This window comes from Phoca vitulina, unplaced genomic scaffold (assembly GCF_004348235.1).
Source record: "Phoca vitulina isolate PV1807 unplaced genomic scaffold, GSC_HSeal_1.0 scaffold10, whole genome shotgun sequence".
Lineage (NCBI taxonomy): Eukaryota > Metazoa > Chordata > Mammalia > Carnivora > Phocidae > Phoca > Phoca vitulina.
Window position 1 is genome coordinate 15,589,091 of NW_022589713.1, and position 25,826 is coordinate 15,614,916.

General features: G+C 43.9%; 1 protein-coding gene across 9 annotated transcripts in view; it reads left to right on the forward strand.

Moving 5' to 3' along the window:
- Window positions 1-17,799, forward strand: part of TFDP2 (transcription factor Dp-2) — a 172,636-nt gene extending 154,837 nt beyond the window's left edge. For all 9 annotated transcript variants that reach the window (XM_032408557.1, XM_032408549.1, XM_032408552.1 and 6 more), the window contains 4 exons: window positions 2,967-3,118; window positions 6,647-6,813; window positions 10,891-10,996; window positions 11,197-17,799. In XM_032408557.1, coding sequence (XP_032264448.1) covers window positions 2,967-3,118; window positions 6,647-6,813; window positions 10,891-10,996; window positions 11,197-11,380 — 609 coding nt within the window. In that variant the 3' untranslated portion in view covers window positions 11,381-17,799. The remainder of the gene's footprint in view (window positions 1-2,966; window positions 3,119-6,646; window positions 6,814-10,890; window positions 10,997-11,196) is intronic.
- The last annotated feature ends 8,027 nt before the right edge of the window (window positions 17,800-25,826 follow it).

The window sequence follows — 25,826 nt, forward strand, 5'->3', positions numbered from 1 at the left end:
AGGAAAGAAGGCGGAGCAAGGGTGGAGGAGTAGGAACAGCTAGAGCAGACACTGCCCAAACATAGGCAAGCTCCAAAGGTGTGTTCCACCCGGATAGGCCGTTTCTTTCTCCCTTACTATGTTCTGTGTCTGCTTTTCACTCCGAACCCTGGGGGACCTACCTGAGGAGCTAGAGCTGGAGCAAGCATTTTATGTATTTTTCGTACGGGGTTTCCAAATAAGGTTTTGTTTGAAGAGAGGGTTCTGCAGCTTACAAAACAAAACAGAACAAAAATCCTGAATGCTGACAGTGTGTTCCTGTGCTCCTCCCTGTGGAATTCTGCCTTCTGTGACCTGGCCTACCAGGCACGGGCTTCTAATCCATGCTGTCACTGCCTTCCCCCAGCTGCTTCTGCTGTCCCTGTCCCCGCACGGTTTCCCACTAGCTCACACTCCCTCGCGTCTGAGCCAGGCCTTCCTCAGATTTCCTCAAAATCCTCGTGGAACATTTTGGAGCTTGATTTTTGGCATAATGTTATTGAGAAGACCTGTTTATCAGTATGCCTGTAATTACCTGTTTATCAGAAAGAATGGTGCTGGGCATGATCACTCTCATGGAGGTGGGACGTTCACATCCCTAGACAGCCTTCATAAAGAATGAAGTTGAATATTTTTTCCTCTGCTTATCTTTGTACAATGAACACTATTTTTTTAAGTCCTAAATTTCTTTTCCTCTTCTGTCTCTCAAACCAAACATTTACAGAATATTTCAACCCAAGGGCAACCTAGCTGTCAACATTTATAAAAGTAGGTCTCTCTCAATATTAAAATGAAACCCAAAGTATAACTGAAAACAGCTACTCTCTGGTCTTCTGGTAGACATACATACAGCTTATTTCCTGCTAGTGTTTTATCTCTCATCCATCAAATAACATTTATGAAGTTGTCACAGAAAGTAAATTAAACATGTCCCTGAACACCAATAATTTACCATGGCAAAGCTAGCTTAATTTTTAACAAGTTAAGGTCACCACTCACTGACATCACATGACACAGGACAGTTTTACTTACCTGCCACCACTTCTCATTTATCCTTGGTAGTGTAGACAAAGAAGGGTGTGAGTAGATGATATCTATAGGTAATCCACATACCCTACTTTTAGCTATATAACTGTCCCTACTAGCCCTTAAACCTTTTCCAGGGCTGCTAACGCATAGCAAAATGAATGTGTGAACCTGCCCTCTGTTCAGCCTCTGATATTGATGTTAATGAGCCTGGAAAAGAACAAAAGGCTGAAGGAACTCAAAGGGCAACAGAGGAAATCCGTCCAAAACAAATAGGTGGTGATTTTTCTTTTTACTGTCTAAATAACATTATATATGTTATTACTGCTTTCTTCACCTGAAAAATCTGTGATGCTATTAAATGTACACAATATTGAATAGTGAGTCATACATATATAAGGACTCTTATTTATTACTGTTGATATTCCCTCCTCTGCTGAGGCCCAGCCATGGCACTAGGACTACAAAGCTAGGGCAAAGTATGAGAGCATCTCCTGAGATGCTTTTTCTAGTAGAAGGGAAGAGAATCTAGGCAGAAGTCTTCAAACGTTTAATTCTTTTCCTCAGTTTTACAGTATCAATAGCGTATTTTTTTCAACATTAAGTAGATTAAGCAACGAATATAAAACAGCCAACATCCTTTACCAGCAGCAAATAATGACGTATAACTTAAGTAATGTTTGATAGTATTGATAGTGATAGTTTTTTGATAGTGGTGGATATTGATAGTGATTTTTGGACACACAGTTAGGGCTAGCATAAATTGGTATCCCTTCTGTTTTGTGCATTTTAGGAGTAAATGTTCACTTTCTAGGGATAGTACCTAGTCATTTTAAGATAAAGATAATCTCAGTTAAACTTTTGTTAAGGCTCAGAACCTAAAATAAATAATCCTAGGATAAGATTGCTAAAACATAGAAAGTAACTGAAATTCATCACTACTGGGTGAGAAGATGGGACACGCCGATGAAAGGGAATGAGTGGATCTGACTTTAGGAGCTTTTAAAACCACTCTTGTTTCATGAGCAGATGAAAAAGTTGAATTGCATAGTCTTTCTAGCTATGGAATTCTTTGATACATTTACCTTATTAAAAGGGGGGGGTGGGCAGTCACTTCTTTGACTTGCAAATAATGGTTATAACTAAAAGTAGCAGCAAGATCCAGTAGACCTTGATCTAGCTTATAAGTGCTAAGCCTCAGTTTCTTGTCTGGAAGATGTTGGGTGGGGGGTGAGTCGGGCCAGATTCCAGCTGTGCCCTGAGGATGTGGGAATTCTGTAGAGGTACCCTAGGAACCTCACGGGTGAGGGAGGGCAGAGCCGCTGGGCTCTGGACTTCCTGCCCCCCTGCAGTCAGCCAGAGCAATGCTACTTTCATCTGTTTTATATAGTGTCCTATAGATTTCATTTGAAGAAAGGATTCTGTGGCTTTATAAAGTTTGCATATCCCTGAGCTCAACAATCTAAAAGGTGTATTTAACCCCAGACTCCCAAGAGTCTGTGTTAGATAAATGGAAAATATAAGTTCACTTGGTATCACTTTCTCCGTGTCACTCTAAGAAGAGTTGCAGGCGCTCCTGGGCTCTCGCAGATTTGTAAGATCCTGTGTCTATGGATGACGGAAGCCATAGGCCCCATTATTTACATTAGGATGATGTTAGACAACATGTTTTCCCTTGAAATGTGTCTGAGTTAGATCATTCTAATCTTTTTTCCTAAATGTTTCATTTTAATTAACTTATAGGTAGATGGCCTCTTTAATATCTCTAATTTCTAATAACTGTTAATACTATTTAATAGTATTTAAACTCTCTAATTTCTAATACTCTAATGCTATTTCTTAAATGTATTTATTTTAATTCATTTAATTCCAACTCACTTATCCATATTAAATGACCATATTCTTTTTCTTGATCATTACAGCAAATCGCTTTCAAAAACCTGGTTCAGAGAAATCGGCAAAATGAACAGCAGAACCAGGGCCCTCCAGCTCTGAACTCCACCATTCAGCTGCCATTTATAATCATCAATACAAGCAGGAAAACAGTCATAGATTGCAGCATTTCCAGTGACAAGTGAGTGGAGAACTAGGGGAGGGCTGTAGGGCCGGCCTCCCGGGAACACATTCCTATCATTTGCAGCATAAAGAAGGGTGTCCTTCATTATCTGAGCCCTTCCGTCTGACCTCCCTGGGGTCTGGAAGACACCTTTGCAGACCTGGAGTGCTGCCATCTACTAGTGCATTCTTCATCACTCGCCCTCTCAGCCCCTTGTCTAGTGCCTGGCACTATACTGCCTGTCCTGCATGCACAGTGGAGCCTGGACCCCAGCCAGGGTGTGCGTGTGTGTGTGTGTGTGTGTGTGTACACGTATGTGGTAACCCTGGGCAAGTAACTGCCTTAAAGTAGACCATCAGTGAGGGCCTGGGACAAGATGGGTTTGCTGGTGATCCTCTTCCATAGTTTAGTGTGGAAATATTTTGGGTCAACATGTGGCATTAAGGCAATTGTTTCTTTGTTTTGCTATAAGTAAGGTGTGCTTCTATTTATTAATGAATGGACGTGAAAATGCTAGATGCATTCTCTGCTTTCTTATTTTCTTATTTATTTTATAGCTAGAAGTTTATACCTTTTGATCACCTTCACCCATTTTATCCACCTCCCACCTCCACCCCTGGCAACCAACAATCTGTTCTCTGCATCTATGAGTTCATTTTTTTTTAGATTCCACATATAAGTGAAATCATACAGTATTTGTCTTTCTCTGATTTATTTCAATTAGCGTAATGCCCTCAAGGTCCACCCACGTTGTTGCAAATGTCAGAATTTCCTTTTTTTATGGCCAAATATTCCATTTATACACACACACACACACACACACACATACCACATTTTCTTTATCTGTTCATATGTCAGTGGACAGTCGGGTTGTTTTTGTATCTGTTGTAAATAATGCTACAGTGAACATGGGGATGCAGATATCTTTGTGAAATAGTGATTCTGTTTCCTTCAGATATATACCCACAAGTGAGATTGCTGGGTCTTATGGTAGTTTTATTTTTAAATTTTTGAGGAACTTCCATACTGTTTTCCATGGTGGCTATAACAATTTACATTCCCACCAACATTTTTTTTACATTTTAACTAAAGTTGATGATGATATTTATCATAGCAAATGAAAAGTAGCAGTTTTAAAAATACTGCTAAGAATTAATTTGTAATTTATTTTACCCTTCATGAAAATAGTAGTGGTCTTCAGGCTGTGACCAGTGTCCTGAGATAGTTAAGGGAATAGGGTGTGGAGTGAGACAGACCCAAGTGTGGATTGTGGCTCCCCCATTTAGCTGCTTCGAAGCAGTTTTCTGAAGAACAAAAGATGATTCCAAGGCCTTAAATACCATGATGTCTTTAAAGGATCTGACCCAAGGCAAGCACTTTATAAATATTAGCTGCTGTTACAAGGAGTCAGCATATAATCTATTCACCAAATTGGGATTCATTTGAAAGCGAGAGAGGGCTCAGTAATGACATCAGTCCCACAGGCATAGTTCAAGACTATCCAGAGAGACTGGGACTTCTCGTCTCCTTAGAGCTACAGCATTGCCCTTGGGCTTGGCCTTCCCTTGTCTCTCCCACGGTTTTCTCAGGCTGTGTTGCTTCCCCTGTTTATCTTGATTGCATACAGAGATTATAGGTCAGTTAAGTAAGGTGCCAAAAGAAAAAGAAAAACAGTGAGCAGGGATTTCAAAAGTATTTGATAATTGAGACTATAGACACAATTAAGAATAGTATGAAGTCAGAAGATCCATTTTTCAGTCTGTCTTCTAGCTACATAGTTTCTTAACCTTTCTGAGATCTGGATGCTTCCTCCACAAAAGTAAGAATTACAGTATTTAACTTGCTGGTTTTCAAAAGTTATAGATCAGTTCTTAAAGGACCCAGCCCAGTGGTCAGCAAATGGTATGTGTCTGTATTATTAGTCACACAACTGCAAAATCTTCACAAAAACCTACATCTGCAGGGACTGTTAACATATCCTCATAAAACTGAGAATCCTAGAGAACGTTTAACATATTTTCAGGAGAAACAAACTTAGAATTCTAGTTTCTCTCTCCAGTTAACCTCTTGTTTTGTGAGGGATTATTAAATTCTCTTCATCACTTAGTCTTCTAAGTCTGAAAAAGAGTAGCAAGAGAATCTGGGAACCATTGGCCTATGGGAATTATGGATTCTGTTCATCCCAGCCTGGGGCCTGGTGAGGTTTTCATCGCTCGGTGGTTACTGACTCATGCCCTTTCCCAGCCCTCCTCTGAATAAAAGGAAGGAGGCTGTAAGCAGCTTGTAGAAGCTTGTTGTTCAAGGTAGGTCCTAAAGCCTTGTCTTTCAGTTACTTTAGTGATGCAATCTTTTCCCCTTAATTAGCCTGGAGGCTTTTTCACAATGGAGATTAAATTTACAGAACCATCTGCTTTTAACATATGCCAGGAATTATCCCTGTGACAGGCACACACTTCAGATTTTTTGTGGGGTTTTTTTTCCTGAAAATGTGTTAATGTCCTTTATTCCTAAACATGGCATTTCACTTTATTTTTTATTTATTTATTTATTTTTTTAAGATTTTATTTATTTATTTGACAGGGAGAGACACAGCGAGACAGGGAACACAAGTAGGGGGAATGGGAGAGGGAGAAGCAGGCTGATGCAGGGCTCCATCCCAGGACCCTGGGATCATGACCTGAGGTTATTTCACTTTAAATTGTAATTTTTTCCCTGATCTAAGATCTGGCATGACTAATTTTACCTTCTCATGATTTTAATAAGAATTTCATGACAACATAAACCCACTACTGTGCCAGAACATTCCCCTGCACTCCGTCCCTGTAGGGTGAGGCCTGTGGGTGAAGGCGCCCCAGGGCCTAGCCTAGGAGTCAAAAGGACTGTGCTTTCCTATATTCACCTTTTTTGGGAAACATTGTACTGGGCAGCTGGGCATCCTGATTCAGTACTTTTCAAGAACATTTGGAAATGTGCTGTATATTTATGTGGCACTTTTTCCTTAAGTCATTTCACTTCTTAGGCTCTTAAGATAGGATTTGAGTTTTGGTTCATTTGTAAAAAGTCTCCCATTTATTGCTTATCTAAAGTATGCTATAGTTAGTACTTGATTCAGGAATATGAAATAAGCATCCAAAATGTTTTTTTTCCCCTCAAACCTTAATAGGCCAACTCATAGTAGGGATGTCGTATATTAAACTGAAAAGGCTTTCTTAATAATTTGTCTTTTGGTGACAAAGCTATAGACAACTTTGGAAAGTATTGGTTTTACACCAAAGTTGTCCCCTGTTTGTAACAGCTTAATGAGGGCTGAAGTTTATGGACTCCTATTGTCTCATAGGAAAACTGTTTTAATTGGGAAAGTGGCTTATTTGAGATGTCACTCCCCTGAACACAGCTGAATGACCATTATGGCTCTAAACAGTAACAGTTTCTAGTACCATAGCTGAATGTAGGCCCTTATTCTTTTATGTAATGTACACAGTACAATACTGTGCAGCCCTCCCCTATCCCACTGAAACCCCATACTAACTTTGTTTTCTGATGCAGGTTTGAATATCTTTTTAATTTTGACAACACCTTTGAGATCCATGATGACATAGAAGTACTAAAGCGAATGGGAATGTCCTTTGGCCTGGAGTCAGGCAAATGCTCTCTGGAGGATCTGAAACTTGCTAAATCGCTGGTGCCAAAGGCGTTAGAAGGTTATATCACAGGTATGTTAACTAACACTTTCACATTCTGTGCCCTTTAAACATAACCATTCTCTTGAATTTCTTATTTATCATCACTTACTTTTCCTTAGAGATGCAAACGCAAATATAGTAAACTGGAAACAACGTATTGTTTAGTTTTACTTATTGCTGACCTTTATGTAAATGGAATCATAATGATATATTCTTCAGTGATAGGAGTTTTTTCCACTCAACATGATCTTTTCATCCATCCACATGATTTAATGTAGCTGTAATTCATACATTTTTACTGCTGTATAGAACTCCATTATATGAATATATCACAGTTTATTTATTCATTTTACTGATGATAAACTTTTGAGTTTTGTTTCCAATTTCTTGATATTAAAAAACGGTGTTACTTTGACCATTCCTGTAACGACACCATAGTGCCCACGTGCTGGTGTGTGGCGTGAGATGGCCAGGTCACGGGTGCGGGCAGCTTCAGCTTCACTAGATGAGGCCAGGGCTTTTTTAATTTGATTTCACAAGTTACATTCTCAACCTGCAGGATGGAAGTGTTCTGTTTTCCCAATCAGGTGAAATGGTATCCTAATTTTTTTCAATTAAGATTTCATTCACATACCATAAAATTCACCATTTTATGGTACGTACAATTCAGTGGTACTTAGTATATTCACAAGGTTGTGAAATCATCACTCATGCTAAAGCATTTTTATCAGTTCAAAAAGAAACCCCATACACATTAGCAGTCACTCCCTATTACCCCATTCCTCCTAGCCCTAGGCAACCACTAATCTGCTTAGTCACTATGAATTTGTCCATTCTGGACATTTCCTATAGATGGAATCGTACACTGTGTAGCCTTCGTGATGAACTTCTTTCACTTTGCATGATGTTTTCAAGGTTCATCCATGCTGTGGCATGTGTCAGTACTTCATCCCTTTTTATTGCCATTGTATGAATAATAGCACATTTCATCTATCCATTCATTAGTTGGTAGACATTTGGATTGTTTCCACTTTGGGGCTATTATGAATGATTCTTGTACATGTTTTTGTGTGATCGTAAGTTTTCACTTCTTTTGGTTGCATACCTGGTAGTGCAATTGCTGGGTCATGTGGCAACTCTATATTTAACATTTTGAGTAACTGCTAAACTATTTTCCAAAAGCATTTGTACCATTTTACAATCCTTCCAGCAGTGTATGAGGGTTCCAGGTTGTCCACATCCTTCTCAGTACTTGTTATTGTCCATCCTTTTTATTATAGCTATCCTTGTAGACATGAGGTACTATTTTACTGTGGTTTTATTTTGCATTTTCCTAATGACTAATGGTGCTAAGCATCTTTTTATGTGCTTACTGGTCACTTACAGATCTTCCTTGCAGACATGTCTCTTCAGATCCTTTGCCCATTTTTGCATCAGGTTGTCTTTTTATTATGAGTTTTAAGAGTATACTGAGTATACTTGAAAACAAAAACAGTATGTTTTGCATGTTGTGTAATTCATATTTTTTTTTTACTGATTCAGAAATCTTCTTTATGATTGTCCCAATTCCCAAGACTCTGGTATATTCTGTACATATAATTTGGAGGCATAAATAATGCTTTTTGCCTTTGCTTTTACCAGTTTCCTTCATTTATAAATATTACCACCTAGAATTTCACATCACTTTCTGAAGGCACTGTAATATTAGTTCTAAGGTATAGTAAATCAAGTATGAGCAAAGAGGTAGTTGTTATTTTTTTTTTAAAGATTTTATTTTTAAGTAATCTCTACACCCAACGTGGGGCTCAAACTCACAACCCAGAGATCAAGAGTCTCATGTTCTACCAGTGAGCCAGCCAGGAGCCCCTCGTTCTTATTTTATTTTGCTTTATGGTTTTGGCCCTCTGGTCAAAACACAAGAGTTAGTTGATTGAGATTTGGTTTCTGTTGGATTTGGTTCTTAAACTGGCACCATCCACCAGCTGCAAGTGTGACCCCTTCTTCTTGCCCTTTAGCCAACTTGCCCCCATATCTTCACCCCCCACACCCCTATCTCCCCACTCTCTCCCAGAGCAGGCCCTGCTGTTTTATTAGCAGCCCAGTCATAGTGGCAGTCCAGCAGGGTCTGAATAAAAGGCTTGCTCAATAAATCACCAGAACCTTATTTTAGCTTATTCTCAGTGAAGAGGCTCAGGGCAATCAGGCAGGCTCTGTGGTTTTGATCTCTTTGTGACCTCATTTGCAGGCTGGGACATAGACTTTCTGGTTACTTTAAAAGAAGAAATGTGTGCCTTTAGTGTGCAAAGGGACAGAATGGCTCTTGAGTTAGATTGTGAGAACTATTGTGTGGATCTTATGATAATGTGAAAGAAATGTAGGCTTCTCAAAGCCATTGTGAAAAAGAAAATTTACTGTGTTATGCTCACAAACAAGTAAATAGCTGTGTTCTGACAGAAAGTTTCCATATATACTAATTAATATTCACCACAGGATTCTGGCTTTAATTTCATCTTGCACAGGCTTGTTCTTATTTAATGTAGTTAAAGTCTGCTATTCTTCTTAGAATTGAAGTTCTTTTTTTTTTTTCCACAGCTGCCTTAGCTAGCCTATAAAGAAAAAGGTTCACAAGGCCATTCCAAAATTAATGAAATCATTTAGTTTCCTTTTTTCCTTCATAGGAAGCTTCTCACTTGGTCAGACATTACCAGGATAGCAGAGTTATCAATTCTAGTACGTAGAGTTGTAGGGTTTTGGGGGGTTCTTTTTTTTTTTTTTTTTTGCACAGTGATTACAAAACTATTTTGATTAACTATAATAAAGGCGCTTTACTAAATTGCACTTTCTGAGCGTATATTCAGTCTTATTTTGTAATGTAAGTCAAAGAATTTATAGGAATACATTTCTATCGTTTTTCACCACTTTTGTAAACTTGCTGTGAAAGAGACTATACTCATTCATTCAGTAACATTTAGATCTTACATGTTCCAGTCAGTGCCTTCCTTGAGCTAATATTCTAGATAATGAGACCAGTATGAAACTAATAAAGTTACAATAAGAATTTATCGGGGTTGTGATTGGAGAAATATGGTATATGCACAGAAAATAAGATTGCAAGGATATACACCCAAAATATTTTATGCAGACCTAAAACAGTAATGCGTGTCTCACCTTCATTAGAAATGTGACTGCATATAACCTTTTAAAATAAGGGCTAGTTTGAGTTACAGAGCAAAGGATACCAGAAAAAAGAATGTATCTTTGATGAGTAATAGCACTGAGTTCACTGGGGGGCACGTGAAAAGGTGGTACAGTGGGAGTTTTAACAAAAATGTGTCTTATCCTCCTTACCTATTTCTTTCTTTTTTTCTTTTTTTAGAAGGTGGGGAAGGGGAGAGGGAGGAGAGAGGGAGAATCCAAAGCAGGCTCTATGCCCAGCTTGGAGCCTCCATCTCACAACCTTGAGATCACGACCTGAGCCGAAATCAAGAGTCGGTCAGATACTTAACCGACTGAGCCACCCAGGCGCCCCTGTCCTTCTTACCTATTTCTGATTTGACTTTCTTTTTTACCCACTCCTGGCTTCAGCTTTTAACACCAGTCAGAGTCTTTGATGGTGAGGATAGCAGGTGTCCAGGAATAGTGCAGTGATCTCTGTACTCTCAGCTGCTCTCTTGAGGTCAAAAAAGAATGAGTCTGTGATTGGTTTAATTTGAATTCTTCCTCACTGTAGTCTACCTTCCCATATTTTTTTCCTGTTCTGATGTCCTAGAGATTTCGTTTTTCCAAGCCAAAAAAAATGTGGATTCTCCCCAGGGCAGGAGACTTACCTAGCTGTAATTTTTAAAAGATTTTTATTTATTTATTTGCGAGAGAGTGAGCACAAGCATGGGGAGCAGCAGAGGGAGAGGGAGAAGCAGGCTTCCCACGGAGCAGGGAGCCCGATGCAGGGCTCGATCCCAGGCCCCTGGGATCATGACCTGAGCTGAAGGCAGAGGCTTAACGACTGAGCCCCCAGGCGCCCCTCCCCTGGCTGTACGTAGATCAGGCTCACGCGCTTCCTTCAGCTTGTGGCACGCCGACATCTTCTGTTTCTGTTTCTCCCTATAGAGATCTCCACAGGACCTTCCTGGTTAAATCAGGGACTACTTTTGAACTCTACTCAATCAGTTTCAAATTTAGACCTGACCGCTGGTGCCACCTTGTCCCAATCAAGGTACGTATATTTTCAGGGTTAGAAAGAGAAGCGGTGAGGCCCTGAGCCCCTCCGCAGGTGTCAGTGCGGGTCTTTTCTGGAGCAGATTTGGGCAGAGCACCCCAGTGGCACCTCCTCCCCCATGTTTTTAGTCCTACATTTTGCAAAGCTTAAAACATTTGCCGCATTAATGAGCTTGTGTGTTTTTAATTATTTGCTAGTGTAAACCAAGGGTTGTGCTTGGATGCCGAAGTGGCCTTAGCAACCGGGCAGTTCCTTGCCCCAAACAGTCACCAGTCCAGCAGTGCGGCCTCTCACTGCTCTGAGTCGCGAGGCGAGACCCCCTGTTCGTTCAACGACGACGACGAGGAAGATGACGAGGAGGATTCCTCCTCCCCAGAATAAAGACAGGAGAAAACCCACGTTTAATATTTGATGCTCATGTGTGTTTTTAGTGTGAGCTCTTGTTTTTGAAATGATTGCTTCAGTCTTTGCCTTTGTTTGCACTGTGTGTTCAGTGAAAACTAGGGAAACACAATAAGCAGATTACCTGAAGGCTGAGATGATTGAGATGAAAGTTAGCGTGAATGAAAACTCTGAACGACAGAGCCCTGGATCACACCGCAAACAAAGCGGTTTTCTGAGGTGATAGAGGGGACAGCCCCTAAAGAATTGGCAGCATGAATGAAGCTCATTTATCCTCCACGAGGTGGGATCTTTGTGTTCCCCCACACCCACGTAACCCTCCTTAGAATCAAGGTTGCTGTAGTGAGCGGCCCGTGACATCATGTTTGTCTGTCTCTCTTCCTCGGCTGGGCTGCTTTTTACAAGCAGGAGTGACCATGAAAGGATCCCAGGGGGATGAGTTGTACAGTGAGGGATGTAGTCGGCAATCCTTGAGGTCTAAGGAGCACAGATTGAACTGCTGAACTAGTTGAAAGTCTAGTTGAGGTGCTTGACGCATCAGCTGCCTTAGACGGCTTCTAGAAAGGAGCAAGCGCTAATTCTTAAGTACTTAAGTGACATTTAGAAAAATGTATAGTAAAACTGAAATGATCATTATTAGCCAATGCATTGGTGCATAGAATTTTCTAGGGCTACTTCTGGAAGCCAAAATAGAATAGCATTTCCACGTGCATTAAATACTTCGCCAGCACTGCCTTTGCCAGCATTCTAAATCTGGAGTTTTACAGAGAAGGAAATTGTATCTCTAGTTTTAATCAAAGCTATGCATTTCATATAGCTTTTCCATTTAAAACAAAACAAAGAAACAAATTCCTATGACCGAACTGCTTGCTTGGAGTTCCCTACAGTACTTGTATGATTTCACTCAGTGTGCAATTTGTGAAAATGAACCAAATGTCATTACTTTTGTCTTAAAAGAAAAGCCTATTTCAAGAATATGGACAGCAGTGTTTTCCTGTACATGTCACCTTTTGTACATTTTCGTTAATCAAAATTACCGTATTGGGTTTATGCCTGGCTAAATTGCATTTCAAACTAACCCGATATTCAGTGTTTCACAGAAACAGGGAAAAATATTGACCACTCCAAACGATTGGATCTGTTTCATATCATGCGGTACACAGTATGTTGTTTCCTAGCCAAAGACACCACCGGGAGCACTGCACTGGGGTGTTCACAGTCCCTTCTCCTCCGAACAGGGGAGCGTGGGGACATCTGTCAGCATGGCCAAACCCCAATCTAATTTCACAGTAAGGCCTTGAGAAGGAGCAAATAATAATGGAAAATAACTCTTTTGACTCGAATCATTTGGATTTGCCTCTAGATTAATCTAGCACCTTTGGGCCCAGCACTAACCTGGTCCCAGATCAGTGCTTTTCTAAATCCATGGGGGAAGTACAGATGCCTGCTGATGCCTTTTTAAAGTTCTTCCACTCTGCTTCCAGTGAGCCGGAGGTGAAAGATTTGGCTGACCTAAAATTTTTACTAAGGCCGTGAAAACGAATACACAAGAACACACGACTTTAACGTAAGTTCCTTTGAGACAACACTCATTCTGTCAGAAAGAAGCCATAGTGCAGACTCGGAGTGGTCAAGGGGGCAGGGAGGTTGAGGCAGTTCTTAGAGAATTCTGTCTCAGCCCAAGTTCTGGGGCACACCCCTGAGGCTGGGGGGATGGCAGGAGTCTGAAAGACCGCAGAGGCTGCAGCGGGGCCCTGAGGGCTTCCAAGACATTTCTGACTTGAAGATCATCAGCTACACAGTTGAGTAAAACTGAGTTTCCTCCCAAACTGCCACCTCCTTTACTAACTCCAACCTTCACCACCCACATCCCTGTACTTGAGGGGGGCCCAGCAGGGACCTGGAGAGGCCAAGGGCCACAGCTAGCTCTTTAGTCTTCAAAATATCTTTTACAGGTTCCAAGACCTGAACATCAGCATTTGTGCAGGTACATTAACCATAACCATTCCTCCACCAAATAGCAGAGTCCTTGCTGGAGCTCTTGGGACACCATCCCTTTCTCTATTCTCTCTCTCTCTCTCTGCTGCTATAGTGTTGTAAACTGATAAAATACAGATTTGTTTTTTTAAAAGCAACCAAAGACTCTTAACATAATTGGTGCCCCATCACTGGCCATCTCAGCCATATGCGTGTGGTATTTGGTGGGAAATGGTCTCTGTCCCTCAGTAATGTGTTTGGCTTACTGCTGAGGACATCTGTTGGAGTCACACTGTGGTCACCAGTACATGTTGCTGGTATAAAACCTTATCTGAGCGGAAAACTAAGTTGAGATGTTTAGAAAGATTAATTCTTTTATTCTTATGTATCTCCCCTAAAGAGATTTTTTAAAAGTTCACCACTCAGTCACAATTCCATATAGAAGTCAAAGTAACAAAATGTTAGGAAATTATGGTTACAACATCCAGGATTCTTCATAGGCGTAGCCTGTGGGGTTACTTGCACACACGCATGTACACGTGAGTGCACACACACACACACCGCTCCCAGAAGGTGCTGGTCCCACTCTGCTTTTTGGGGAGTTCGAGAGGCCTTTTGCCTCCTCAAGGGTCAGTGCAGCTGTGACCCTTCCAAGTGCGTCGTGTCAGCCGGTCAGTAAATTCATGCTCCCTTTAGCACGTGCACAGGGGGCACCAGACCTACCACGGCTGCCCCGCACGCACGCGGGGAGGGCACCCAGGCACCTGCCCGAGCTTCCCTTCGCCCTCCCCCCACCGTGAACCTGTCTCATCTACTTCATCCTTCCCTGTGCTGACAAGGGGATGAGAACAGCCCTAGTAAGTGCTGACGTGAATTGTGCCTTATGACCACGGAGGACGCTGTGGCGCGGGCAGGAAAGGGGGTGCTGACACGGTGACTCCTCACCTCAGCCGTGCGCACTGGCCCTGGGCAACATGACAGGTGATGACCACATGTTTGGTTTCCCGCAATTTAATTCTTTATAGAAATGGTGGGGAGTTTCTGCCATTTTAGCAGGATGAAAGAGGAGAACTCCCCTCGTGGGCAAAATTTCCCGGCCATACTTGAAAAATAAAGCCAGGGTCGGTCCTCAAATGCAAGTTAGCTCCTACCAGATCATTAAGATGGCGATGTTTCACAAAGGCGTGGCTCCCTTTAGCCATGCAGACATCTGTCACTCGTGTTTGTTAAACCGCAACTCTTTTGGCTGCTCGGGTCACAGAGACAGCAAAGTTGCTCCAAGTATAGATGTAACTTGGGCCCCAGGACAGTCAGAACATAGTGGTGTTGGGTGTTCTTGGGGGCAGGGTTACAAAGGAAGGGAGCTGCCAAAGCTGTTTCTCTCATAACCACACTCAGAGAGTTGTGGCGGGGGGGGCGGGTTGCCTGTTTAACTTGATCAGTGGTTCACTTTAAGGGCCCTTTAAATACCTATCCAGCTCCCTATCCTCAGGCATATGAAAGAAGTGTGTCTCCCCAACAAATCTGGGATGTAGGTATTAAGATTGTACCTCCTTAGTGGTAAGTACGGGGTGGGTGTTGGACAGTGAATGTGAAGATTTAATCCTCCAGTAGGTATTTGAGTGAATACAAAACAGAAAACATTGAGAATGATCAGTGCTAAGGGAAAAAAATGACAGGGTAATAAGACAGTGGGGGGAAAGGCAACTTTGGCTAGGGTGGCCAGGGAAGGCCCCCCTGAGAAAGTGACATTTGTCCTGGGTCAGACAATTGAAAGACTTGCCATACCACTCTGTCCCATAACATGCACTTGGAATTGCTACTAAATTCTAGTTTTAAGCATACATTTTGGAGTTTGTTAAGGAATTTGTAAGATTTAAAAGAAAAATTTAGCTACCAGCAGTATCCATAAATCTAACTAACCCATGACATTCTCATTATTAGCTTCATTACCTTGCAATGGAACCTATACCATAGAAAAGTAATCACTTTTCTAGGTGTTTTCTTCTAGTTTTTCAAATGGTTGGATACATAAAAATCTACTTTTTATATTAGATACATAAAAGATAGTCTTTTACTCTACATGTGGATTGGCCTTAGTGGAGCTAAAGACTCCCCCAGGATATTTTCACAAATAGGCTCCCCATTTTCATGACCCATGGCAGCGGTCCCTAGGCACTGCCGATCATAAATGTGTATTTATGGAAGACACAGGTGTGTGCCAGGGGCCTGCACCGGGCCATCTGCCTCAGGAGTGTGTCTCCCTGCCCTTCAAATCACAGTCGGCACAATGTTCAGTTAGTTTAACCTTCAGGGAAACCACATTATTACTCAAAAGGGAAAAAGCCTGATGTTTGCTTAAGATCTTACCTTTTTAAGAAAAATTTAAACACCCACATAAATAATAACATTTCTCAGGAATTAGCCTTTTCAAGGTATCTCTGAACAGTTACGCTTATGTAACCTTTGAGATCCAGTTCCCCCACATACATCTACATTCACACTATGCTAAAGAAGAAAAAGTGGGGGACATGAAACTTCGACCCTCCAGTTATGCCCTGGGCATCTCTGACAAGTATGGAAGCTTAAATGGTAGCAGATGGCCATGCATGATAGTACTGGAGACAGCAGAAAGTGTATTTGTTTTTTATGTGCATTCTGCACAGCTGTTCTCTCAGTCAAGGTAAAATCCTGTGTCATTCTTATACAAACTTTGCTTTATAAAAAGGGCTCTAGAATCCAATGCTATCTTGACCCTTGCTATTCCAGCAGACTGGACTTAGGGCCTCCCTGCTTAGAGCTGCTTTAGGAAGCCAGTGTAGATGAAATAGGGGCAGGACTCACCCTTTCTCCACCAAGGGTCTCAGAATGGAAGGGACCATCTCTTCTGCCCCATTCATTGAGAAACAAGCCAAGAGCCTGACCTGTCCAACATCCCTTGGCCTGTCTGGCAGAGTCTGCACCACAACTCAGAACTTCTTCCTCCTGTGAGGGCCACATGGCCTCCCGAAAACCACACCCTCACCATAGTCCTTCCAAACCTCTTTGAATAAATATCAGTCCTCTGTCGCACCAAGTGCTTCACAGCCGAGGAGCAGAAGTGGGACTCCACTCATGAGTCCCCAACATGAGACTGTGGTGTCAGCTTTGGGCCTCTTTCAACCTGGAAGACCCCAGGTTTAGACCTCACACCTGGGAAGAAACTCATTCCTCCGTGAGCAAAGACCGTCCTGCATGTTGGTCGTTGGCAGGAGGCTTGAGAGGTGGGGTTATCAGTGGACCCCTCTGTGCCACATTAGCTTGTTTCTGTCCATGTCTGTCTCAACAAGGAAACCCCCAGATCGTGTTTGCGGTTGAAAACCCTTTGTCACTTCAAACTCACCATGTTATCACTAAGCATACACCATCTTCCACATGCCAGGCACCACCTAGTAACAAATGGCCTGATGTTTTATTTTGCTTGTTCATGACTGGGGTCAGTGTTTTTTTCATACTACAGTTTGGAGACCCAGATACTTTTGTGCTAGAAGACTTCTCTGAGCACACTGCAGTTCTGTTCCTCCTAGTAGCACGATGGCAGGTTCCACCTTTTGTTAGCAACTGGCCAACCGCACTGGCCGGCCCCTCCGCAGGCCTGAGCTCGGAGGACCGCGGTTTGGTACTGTGAGTTCCTTGAGCTGTTTTGTTTACCACCACCACACTTGGCTTTGAGACAGAAGAGAGGCTGTGAGCCCAAATCACAAGTTTGTTCACCTTTTCATTGGGAGATGCTTTACTCTGATCATGTGCTGTTGGGTTTTATTTCCAGAAAATATAGGTCTGCTTTTTTTCTGCATGAAGGAAACATTGTGGTGCCACATGCTTTAAGCAGTTTAAACAAGAGAAGTAAGGGGAAGATGCAGACACCACATCTGACTTGCCTAATGTAGACTTGACTAGATCGAAGTACCTAACCTAATATGATGTATTATTTTATAGCATCTCAAACTTTGTAAATAAATACCGTTATTTTTATATGGAAATTTTATAGAAGAGCTATTTCTGTATACTTAATTATACCTGGATTTCCTGAGATGGCTTCCAATAGATAACAGACAAGTCCTAAGCAGTGTTCCTCTAAGGATGGTTCACAGACCACCTGCAGCAGAATTACAGAGCAGAGTTTTAAAATGTTGCATCCCTAGGACCCACCCCAGACACTCCAAAGCTCTGGCAGTGGGCCCCGGGAAGTTGTATTTTTAATAAACTCTGAGTGATGGTTTTTGTCCATTAAAGTGTATCTTTATCCATCCTGTAAGCTTAAAAGAAGGAAAGAAAAAACATCTGAGATGAGTGTTAAGTTGTGCTTGAGAAAAAAATGGATCAGACTATTCTATGATTTGAATGAGATGTACTATAGAAAAAATAAAAATTTAAATAATGTTGGTCTCTCATTCTTAGTGGGCTGATGGGGGGGTTAGAGGGTATTGTGGTACACTGCCCCACCCTCCCTCCTTTATGACCAGGACACTCCCTCCACGCTCTGTGTCCCCCCAGGAATTGCCCTCAGCAGAGAACTGCCTCTCCTGCAGCTGTGCCCACAAGCAGCCAGTGAGGGTACGAGAGCCCAGCTCCCCTCCCGCAATTTGGGGGTATCTGAAGTGCCATCCAGTTTCAGAATTCCTCATGGAACTGGGCAGTTCCTCTAACGACTGCATCGTGGTTCAGCTTGCCCTTCTGCCCCATCCTGCCTCCCCCCACTGTGCAGGTGGTGGTCCCAAGAGCACGCTCCAGTACATGGATGCCGCCCATCCCACCTGTGATGGAAATATGGCAGACGGTTTAAAGGTTTTCTGTGTCACAGACCGATAATTTTACATCTTTTTAAGGTTACTTGAGAAGATTAGAGCATAAAGAATCCTGTCTTCACAGTCCCAGAAATGACTGAGCTGAATACAGTTTTTCAGGGAAGCTGCTTTCTTCACTTCCCTTTACACCAAACCAGCAGCGGCCAAAACAGCTGCGGTGATGAGTACAAAATGCAACGCTCCCAAGCCACCAGCGGAATTTCAAGGTTCCTGGCCTCAGGGACTATAGCCGCCCGCACCCGCTCAAGCAGTCTCTGCCTGCTTCAGGGGGAGGCAGGAGCTCCCCATAATGGCTGTCTCCTGTGTTCCCACAAGCGAAGCAGAGTGCATGGTGGGCACATGGATAGGAAGAAGGTACAGAAGGGTTTGGAGCAATTTGGGGGCCATACAGCGGGGCCAGGCTTGAGGAGACACTAGGAAATGGTTAGGGAAGCCCTCACTTGAATGTTCATGCCCAGAAAGGAAGGTCTCTTCCTGTCAAGATTCTAACCTGAGCTCAGTAGACCCAAGTAAGTGATGGTGGTGGTGTGGGACACGCCCAGCGCCCACTTCTTTGTCCCAGGGACTTAACTGGAGTGGTAAGCCGGAGCTGGTAGACCCTCTGCTCCTCTTATCCACCCCCTGGTGGCCACTTCTTAGAGCCCTTTGGTTATGTGTCCAAGGACTGGATCATTTGGCCGCAAGAGAGCACCTTAGCTCTTGTGGCCACGTGGGGGATGTTGTGAAGGACTGTTCGGAGTGTGGTTGGTAGCCATCAACACGGCCACTGGACACACTGCCGGGGAAGATGTGTGCAGACTCCAGGAGCTGTTTACTTCAAAAACCCAGCTCTTTGGTGAAGTGGGCTTGCCTGAGAGGACAAAGCATCAGAGAGAAGACAGCCTGAACCAGAGTCTTCTCCAGGACACCGAACCCATTTGACAATCAACTTAATCTTTTTAAACTCCTATTCCTAAAAGCTTTTTTTCCTCCATTCCTTCTGTAGAAGATGAACTCCTTCTGTAGTTCTCTACCTCTTCCAGTTTTGCATCTCTGTTCGAGGGCTAGCTCCTCTTACTGCTGCTTCCACCCGAAGACACCACCAGCCTTCCCAGCTTTCTTGCCTGTTGGGAGGTCTTCATCTGCTCTTGCTGTGGACGACCGCCAGATGCCTGCGAGCTCCCTGAACACAGCTCGACCTTCCTCCTGAGAGACCTTTCCAGCTCCTTCCTGAAACTTGTTTCAGGAAATCTCAGAGTATAAAATGCCCTGTGGTGAAGGAAGACCTGTATCAGAGTGGGTGAAACCAATCCCACTTATTGCAAAGCAGAATTTCTCACTTTCATGCAAATCACTTTCTGACACTTTTGCCACGGGGCACAGCGACTGTCACCCAATCACTTCTTTCTCACTGGCTTATCTCCTGCCTTGCTGAAGAGGCCTACCATAGGAAGGCTGGGAGATTTGTTTTCTTCTTTCATACCCTAGCACTTGGCCACGGCTCCCAAAAGCCAGAACTCAGCTGGAAATTCTGAGAAAAATGTGCACGGAAGCTTGAAAACGATAGCCCTGGAAGGCACCATGTCCACGGCGACTATTTTCAGATTCTGCTAATAGGTAAACAGACTTGTTTTCAAATCTCCAGTGAATTAAGATTTGTATGGGATTCTTTGATGTGAACACAACAAAAAGTGCTTTTATAGGATGTGTTTTTTAAAACATCTAGGTATTGTCTGCTTTTGTGATGTGTCCTTGGAGTAGAGACAAGGCCTCTCCCCACAGAGCAGTGGCTGGTGGTTCTGCATGACGGGCTCCAGCCTATCTCCGATCATCTAAAAGATGAGCAGACAGTGTGCTCAAGTTTTATCAACATTCAGTTTATAAATCACTATTAACAGTTAAAGATATGAATGAGGATGACAGATTTTTATTTTAGCAGACACTTTTTGGAAATTATTTTTAAGAACCAGAACCAAACATGAGCCCAGTGGATCCTCTTGCAAGTCAGATGAAAGGCATGTAAAAAGCGATGCAGGTCATCAAACCACATTTCCTCCAGGGCGGTTAGTATTCCTCTCATTCTCCTACCTTCTTCAGACAAGCCAGGGCAGAAAAACCCAGCATGAGAGGGTGCCGGCTACTTTCACTGGGGCGTTGACTCAGCCCCTGGCAGCAGGGTGGGGAAGGCAGGCACCTTAAAAGGTCCCAGGTCTCTGGCTTCCGCACCTAGATTCAAGGATGTAGACCTCTAGAGGAGGACTCTTTGGAGACAGTGCCTGTTAATGGACCACACCAGCCCTAGGGCTTCCAGAGACAGTTTCTCAAAAAAAAAAAACATTTTCTAAAACCTCTTGGTTAAGGATCACTACTGAAAGGGCAGCTGTGACCTCCGTGTTGGGCCTGTGCCAGAAAACCTGTCTATACCTTGATTGGGCAGGTTAAAGACAGCCCTGGCCAAAGAAATAAGCTTGCGAAGGAGAGTTCCTCCCTCCACCCCCCCACCCCCCACCTCTTCCTCATCCTGAATCCCTTCTGAAAGATCTCTCGGAGCCTGGAGGGCAAAAACATGAGCAAGTTGCAGGGCTGGGGCTTGGCCAGGGAGGTGCCTGCAGGGACAGGCTGCGGCCCCTCCCAGCCATCATGACAAAGGACAGACCAGAAACTGATGGGAGAAAAAGTTTGGGGAGATCCTGTTCTTTCGCAACCTCCGAGGCTTTCCTGGTGGAATGTGAAATACCCCCGGAGCTGGAGGGCAGGGAGAGGGTGAAGAAAGAGCCACGCCACTCCGGCTTGGTAGGTGGCAGTTCTAGGAAGCAAAGGGGACTGACATTTAAGACTTGTCTTGGGCTGCAGCAAGATGAATGGATCCCGCACCCACTTGCCAGATCTTAAAAGTCCATAAGGAGGCCTTAACTGGGTTTGGTCACGTGCACCGTGCAGGTGTTCTCAGCTGTAGCAAGGCTGTGTCCTTGGAGCAGCCTCTGGGAACGGGAGAGGCGAGCAGAACCCCCATTCCGAGGACACGGGAGGGAGGGAGGAGCCTGAGGGCCAGGGTCCAACTCATGGACCAACTGGCAGTCACGTCTTTTCGATGACCTTCCTCAACTGACATACCACCAGCAGAATAAGCCTAGAAATCAAAGGCCGCAACACCCGTATATCATCAGCCCTGTGGACCACAGAGGCGCTGGACGGCAATGGGCCATCAGCAGTCAGCAGCTGTTTCTCCCTCCAGGTGGGGAGGGAGGGGATGAAAACTCCAGCGTCAGCTGCAGCAGTTGGTAAAGAGAAGCACAACCTCCTTCCTCTGTGTTGTGTTTTTTTAGGCTTTTGTTGCAAGACAACATTACCAATTGCGGCACTAGGAGTCCCTGATTGACTTAAAGTCCTGCTGGGTATAAATTAATGAATTGACAAGACAAACCATGAACACAATCTATTCATTTGATGAGCTGCCATTTGAGAAAACTTAGTTGACGTTTCTTTGCGAGCACACACACATATATATACAGTCCAAATCCCATAAAATAATCCCTGTGCATAATCCTATAACAAAATTCCAAATTTTCTGTAGGGTTTTGTCATGTTCAATAAGCAGTATTAGAACACACTCTGCAGTTGACTGTTAAGTTTCTTGGCATAGTTTTAAGTGAAAAGAGACACCCTTCATAGGGGAAAGTTGGGAGTGTACTTCACATACCCTTACCTGTCATCTTCCTTCCTATGAGATACGGTGTGTATATGTGTGCAAGCCCCCCGCTCCCCACATCACACACACACTGAGGGTGGTTGGGGATGTTTGAAGGACCTCTATGGCTGGAACACTTGCTTGGAAGAGGAGGGAGGAAAGGTCACTGCTGCTCATAAGCTCAGGAATCATAAGCCAGTGCCCACCCCACGTGGGAATACTCAACCTTCACTGTCAGTGTGAGGGAACCCAGTGAAAATCTTTTTTCTTGGAAATTGGAAATTCTTTAACAATAACCTAAAATCAGGAACTCGTTTGTTATACATGGACTTTCTTTCATCTTTGTAAATTCAGGGCCTGGTACAACAGCTGATATATAATAGGCTCTCAGTCTTTACTGAATGAATGAATGAATGAATGAATGAATGAATGAATAAAAAAGTGACTTATACACTCTTCCGAAGTTTGTTGACCTTTTCGTTAGTTTTGAATAAACAAATAATGCTCTCACCTTCAGCACGGATGATCTGGCCAAAGCCTGGGTAAGTTTGAAAGATTGACCTCTTACCACCAGTGTTCTCACTTCTGCTGGATTGAGTCAAGAAGGGAGAGGACAGAGAAAAGAGTGAAAAGTTGCAAAAGTGAGGCATTTGCCTGGCTCTGGAAGCAACTGGGCACTAGTAGCAAATAAGCTGATCTAAGCAGAAAAAATACCGTGCCTCCTAGGGAGGAGGCTTGAGGGGACACCGGACCTTAGTCACCTGGCCTCTGGTTCCTGGAGACTCCTAGCCTCATCCTTTCTAGCACCTGTCCACCAACCCGACTGCTTTTCCAACCAACCTGGGCCCCTGCGTACTGGATCCTTTCTCTCCTGCCCAGAAAGGTTAGTAGTTTACTTGCTATAAGCCAAGAAGAGACTATGGAAGTATGAGGGCTACATATCTTTGCTAAGCCCCAAGCCAGTATGGTCCACATTTCAAAACCAAAACAGCGGCTTTATTTCCCCGCCCCCAGTTCTTTACTAGCTAGTTGTTGCTTGCTGCCCTTAACACGCTTGTTCTAACCGGCAGCCACTGGATTCTTCCATACCTAAGTGTGGGCAGCTGTTAACAAAAGAACACTTGCCTAGAGAAGCCAGAGAGCATGGGAGGGAATGAGTGTTTTATATAGTCAAAAACAGATGACTAAGAACTGCTCAAGAAGTCCGTAATACTCCCAGCTGCTTCCTATGTGAATTTATCTGTAATATCTTCCCAGGAGAAGCTCTAGCAGTACAGAAGAAGGTGAGTGACCATCCCAAAGTCATGAGGAGACCGAATCACTTGCAAAGAAAGGATCTCAACTCGAGTTCTAGCCAGAGAACCTTCCACTCCCAATCTTTGCATCCAGGGAGGGAAAAGCCTTAAATGCCAGAGGGGCCAACACAAGGCACCAGGCTACTGCTCCAAGCCTGAGTTCTGAGAGGTTTGTCAAACATTCACCCCACCCTCATCTTAAGTTCAAAGACAGCCTCATTTAGGTCCCTGGTTTAAAAGGTGAACTTTCAGGGGCACCTGGGTGGCATTGTTGGTTGGGTTGTCCGACTCTTGGTTTTGGCTGGGTGGTGATCTTGGGGTTGTAGGATCCAGCCCGGAGTTGGGCTCCCCGCTCAGTGCGGAGTCCGCCTGAAATTCTCTCTCTCCCTCTCTGTCTACCCCTCCGTCGCTTCGCCCGCACATGTGTGCGTGCTCTCTCAAATAAATAAATCTTTAAAAATAAAAGGTGAACTGAGTCCAGGGACATTCAGTCAGAAGCCCATTTAAAAAGACCTCCTGCGGGGGCACCTGGGTGGCTCAGGTCATGATCCTGGGGTCCTGGGATTGAGCCCCGAATTGCACCCCCTGCTCAGGCAGGGGAGTCTGCTTCTCTCTCTCTCCTTCTGCCCCTCCCCCAGCTCGTGCTCTCTCACGCCCACTCTCTCAAATAAAAATAAAATCTTAAAAAAAATAAAAATAAAAAGGCCTCCTGGATCAGACACAGAGCCTGTTTTCCTCCTACCCTCTGCACCCATAGGTGTATTACTAGGCCATGGTGTATTACTAGGCCATTACTAGGATGCACCTCTCTTAAGGAGAAATTCTTTCAGCCATTGGTTTGTTAAGTTGAATTAGTGACTAGTCCAGTTGGCCGAGATGCTTTTCCACCCCCAGGAGCTGCCACAAACCCTGCGCAGGTCTCCTAAGCGGAACAACTGGCACTGCCCCAAAAGCTCATGGTAAGGAGTGTAGGCAGTGTGCCTACCCAAATCGAGGACTCCTGTGGCCTGAGCATAAAGCACAGGAGGGAAGAGAGAAATCATCTGTTTCCCACATAACTAAACGTTAACAGCAATAATAAAAAGCTAAGACATACAGCACTAATTGCAAGGCACTATGCCAAGTACTTAGCCCTATTTTACAAACCAGAACTCAGAAACAGCTTGAGCAAGGGGCTGAGCAAGGATTTAAACCTAAGCAGCTGTGAAAATTAATAAAAGGAAAACTCATTTCGAAAGGAGCCGGGAGGCCAGGATGGGCAGTTCTCATGCCCTACCACTCCTGGCGCCTGCAGACCCAACAGGCAGAGAGGCGGCTTGCAAGTGAAGAGCACTTTACTCTCCTTTACTATAGTCAAGGAGAGCGGTCCTCCTCCTTCCCGGCAACAGCCCAGCCAATGAGAGACTGTCACGATCAGCCAATCAGAAGCCAGTATACTGCGAACTCCCCGTTTATTCCAATGGACTTTTTGTTTATAACAGCCCTTCCCAACTGTCCCTTTCCTCTTTAAAAGAGCTTTCTTCGGGCGCCTGGGTGGCTCAGTTGGTTAAGCGACTGCCTTCGGCTCAGGTCATGATCCTGGAGTCCCTGGATTGAGTCCCGCATCGGGCTCCCTGCTCGGCGGGGAGCCTGCTTCTCCCTCTGACCCTCCCCCCTCTCATGTGCTCTCTCTCTCTCATTCTCTCTGTCTCAAATAAATAAATAAAATCTTTAAAAAAAAAAAAAAAAAGAGCTTTCTTCTCCTATGTTCCGTGCGCTTCTCCGTGGTTTTGCCATTGCCTGTTTGTTTTGGGTTGTAGTTCTCTGCTATTTCCAAATAAACCCATTTTTGCTGGTAAAATAACTGGCGATCTTATGTTTAAGGTTAATTCAGTCTAGCTCCGGATTGGGCACTTAAGGATTGTGCCTCAAGCCCCTCCAAGCCAGTCTTCAAATCTGGTAAGTGTACGGAAGTTTAAGTTTTATACGGAAAAAAAAAAAAAAAATCCAGATCAAGCGGTTTGTGGGTCATTTGGCACAGAGTTGGTGGTAGGGGTGGGAGGTAGCCAGTTCTCTAGGTCTCGAAGGAGTCAAGTCCAGTCCTAAGAGCTGTGCAGTTTGGACAGTTGCACAGGATAGAAAAAACAGGAAGTTAAACAGTGGGGGTACACGGGGGAAGGCGGTGCTTATAAAGACATGCACACTTTCTAATATCAAATCGAAGTGCTAGAATTCATGGGATCGTAGGTCTGGAGTAGAGACCGGAATTTCCAGCGTCGGCTCCAGTAAAAAGCCAGAGGGCCCTGGGCTGTTACAGCGTCTGGCTGGCTTCAGTTCCACCCTTGAGAAGGGCAGCCTCCACTCTGCCTGCTTGCCTCACACGCGGTTCAGAATAGTCTATCAAGGTGAAAGTGGTTGGGCTATATTGGAATGTTGAATTCTGAGGAAGATTCCTAAGGAACTAGGGCCAAGCTAATAGGGCCAGAAGTTAGTACAACAGGTGACAAATGCACGTGCCTTGGAGGCTGGGATGTTCTAGTCGTCACTGTCTGTGAGGAGAGACCGAAGGCCACCAAAGTGCAGGTTTCTGCCCTTGAGCGGCTGACAGTCACAGCTAAGAAAAAAATGCACACTTCGAAAACTTGAGATTTGGCATCACA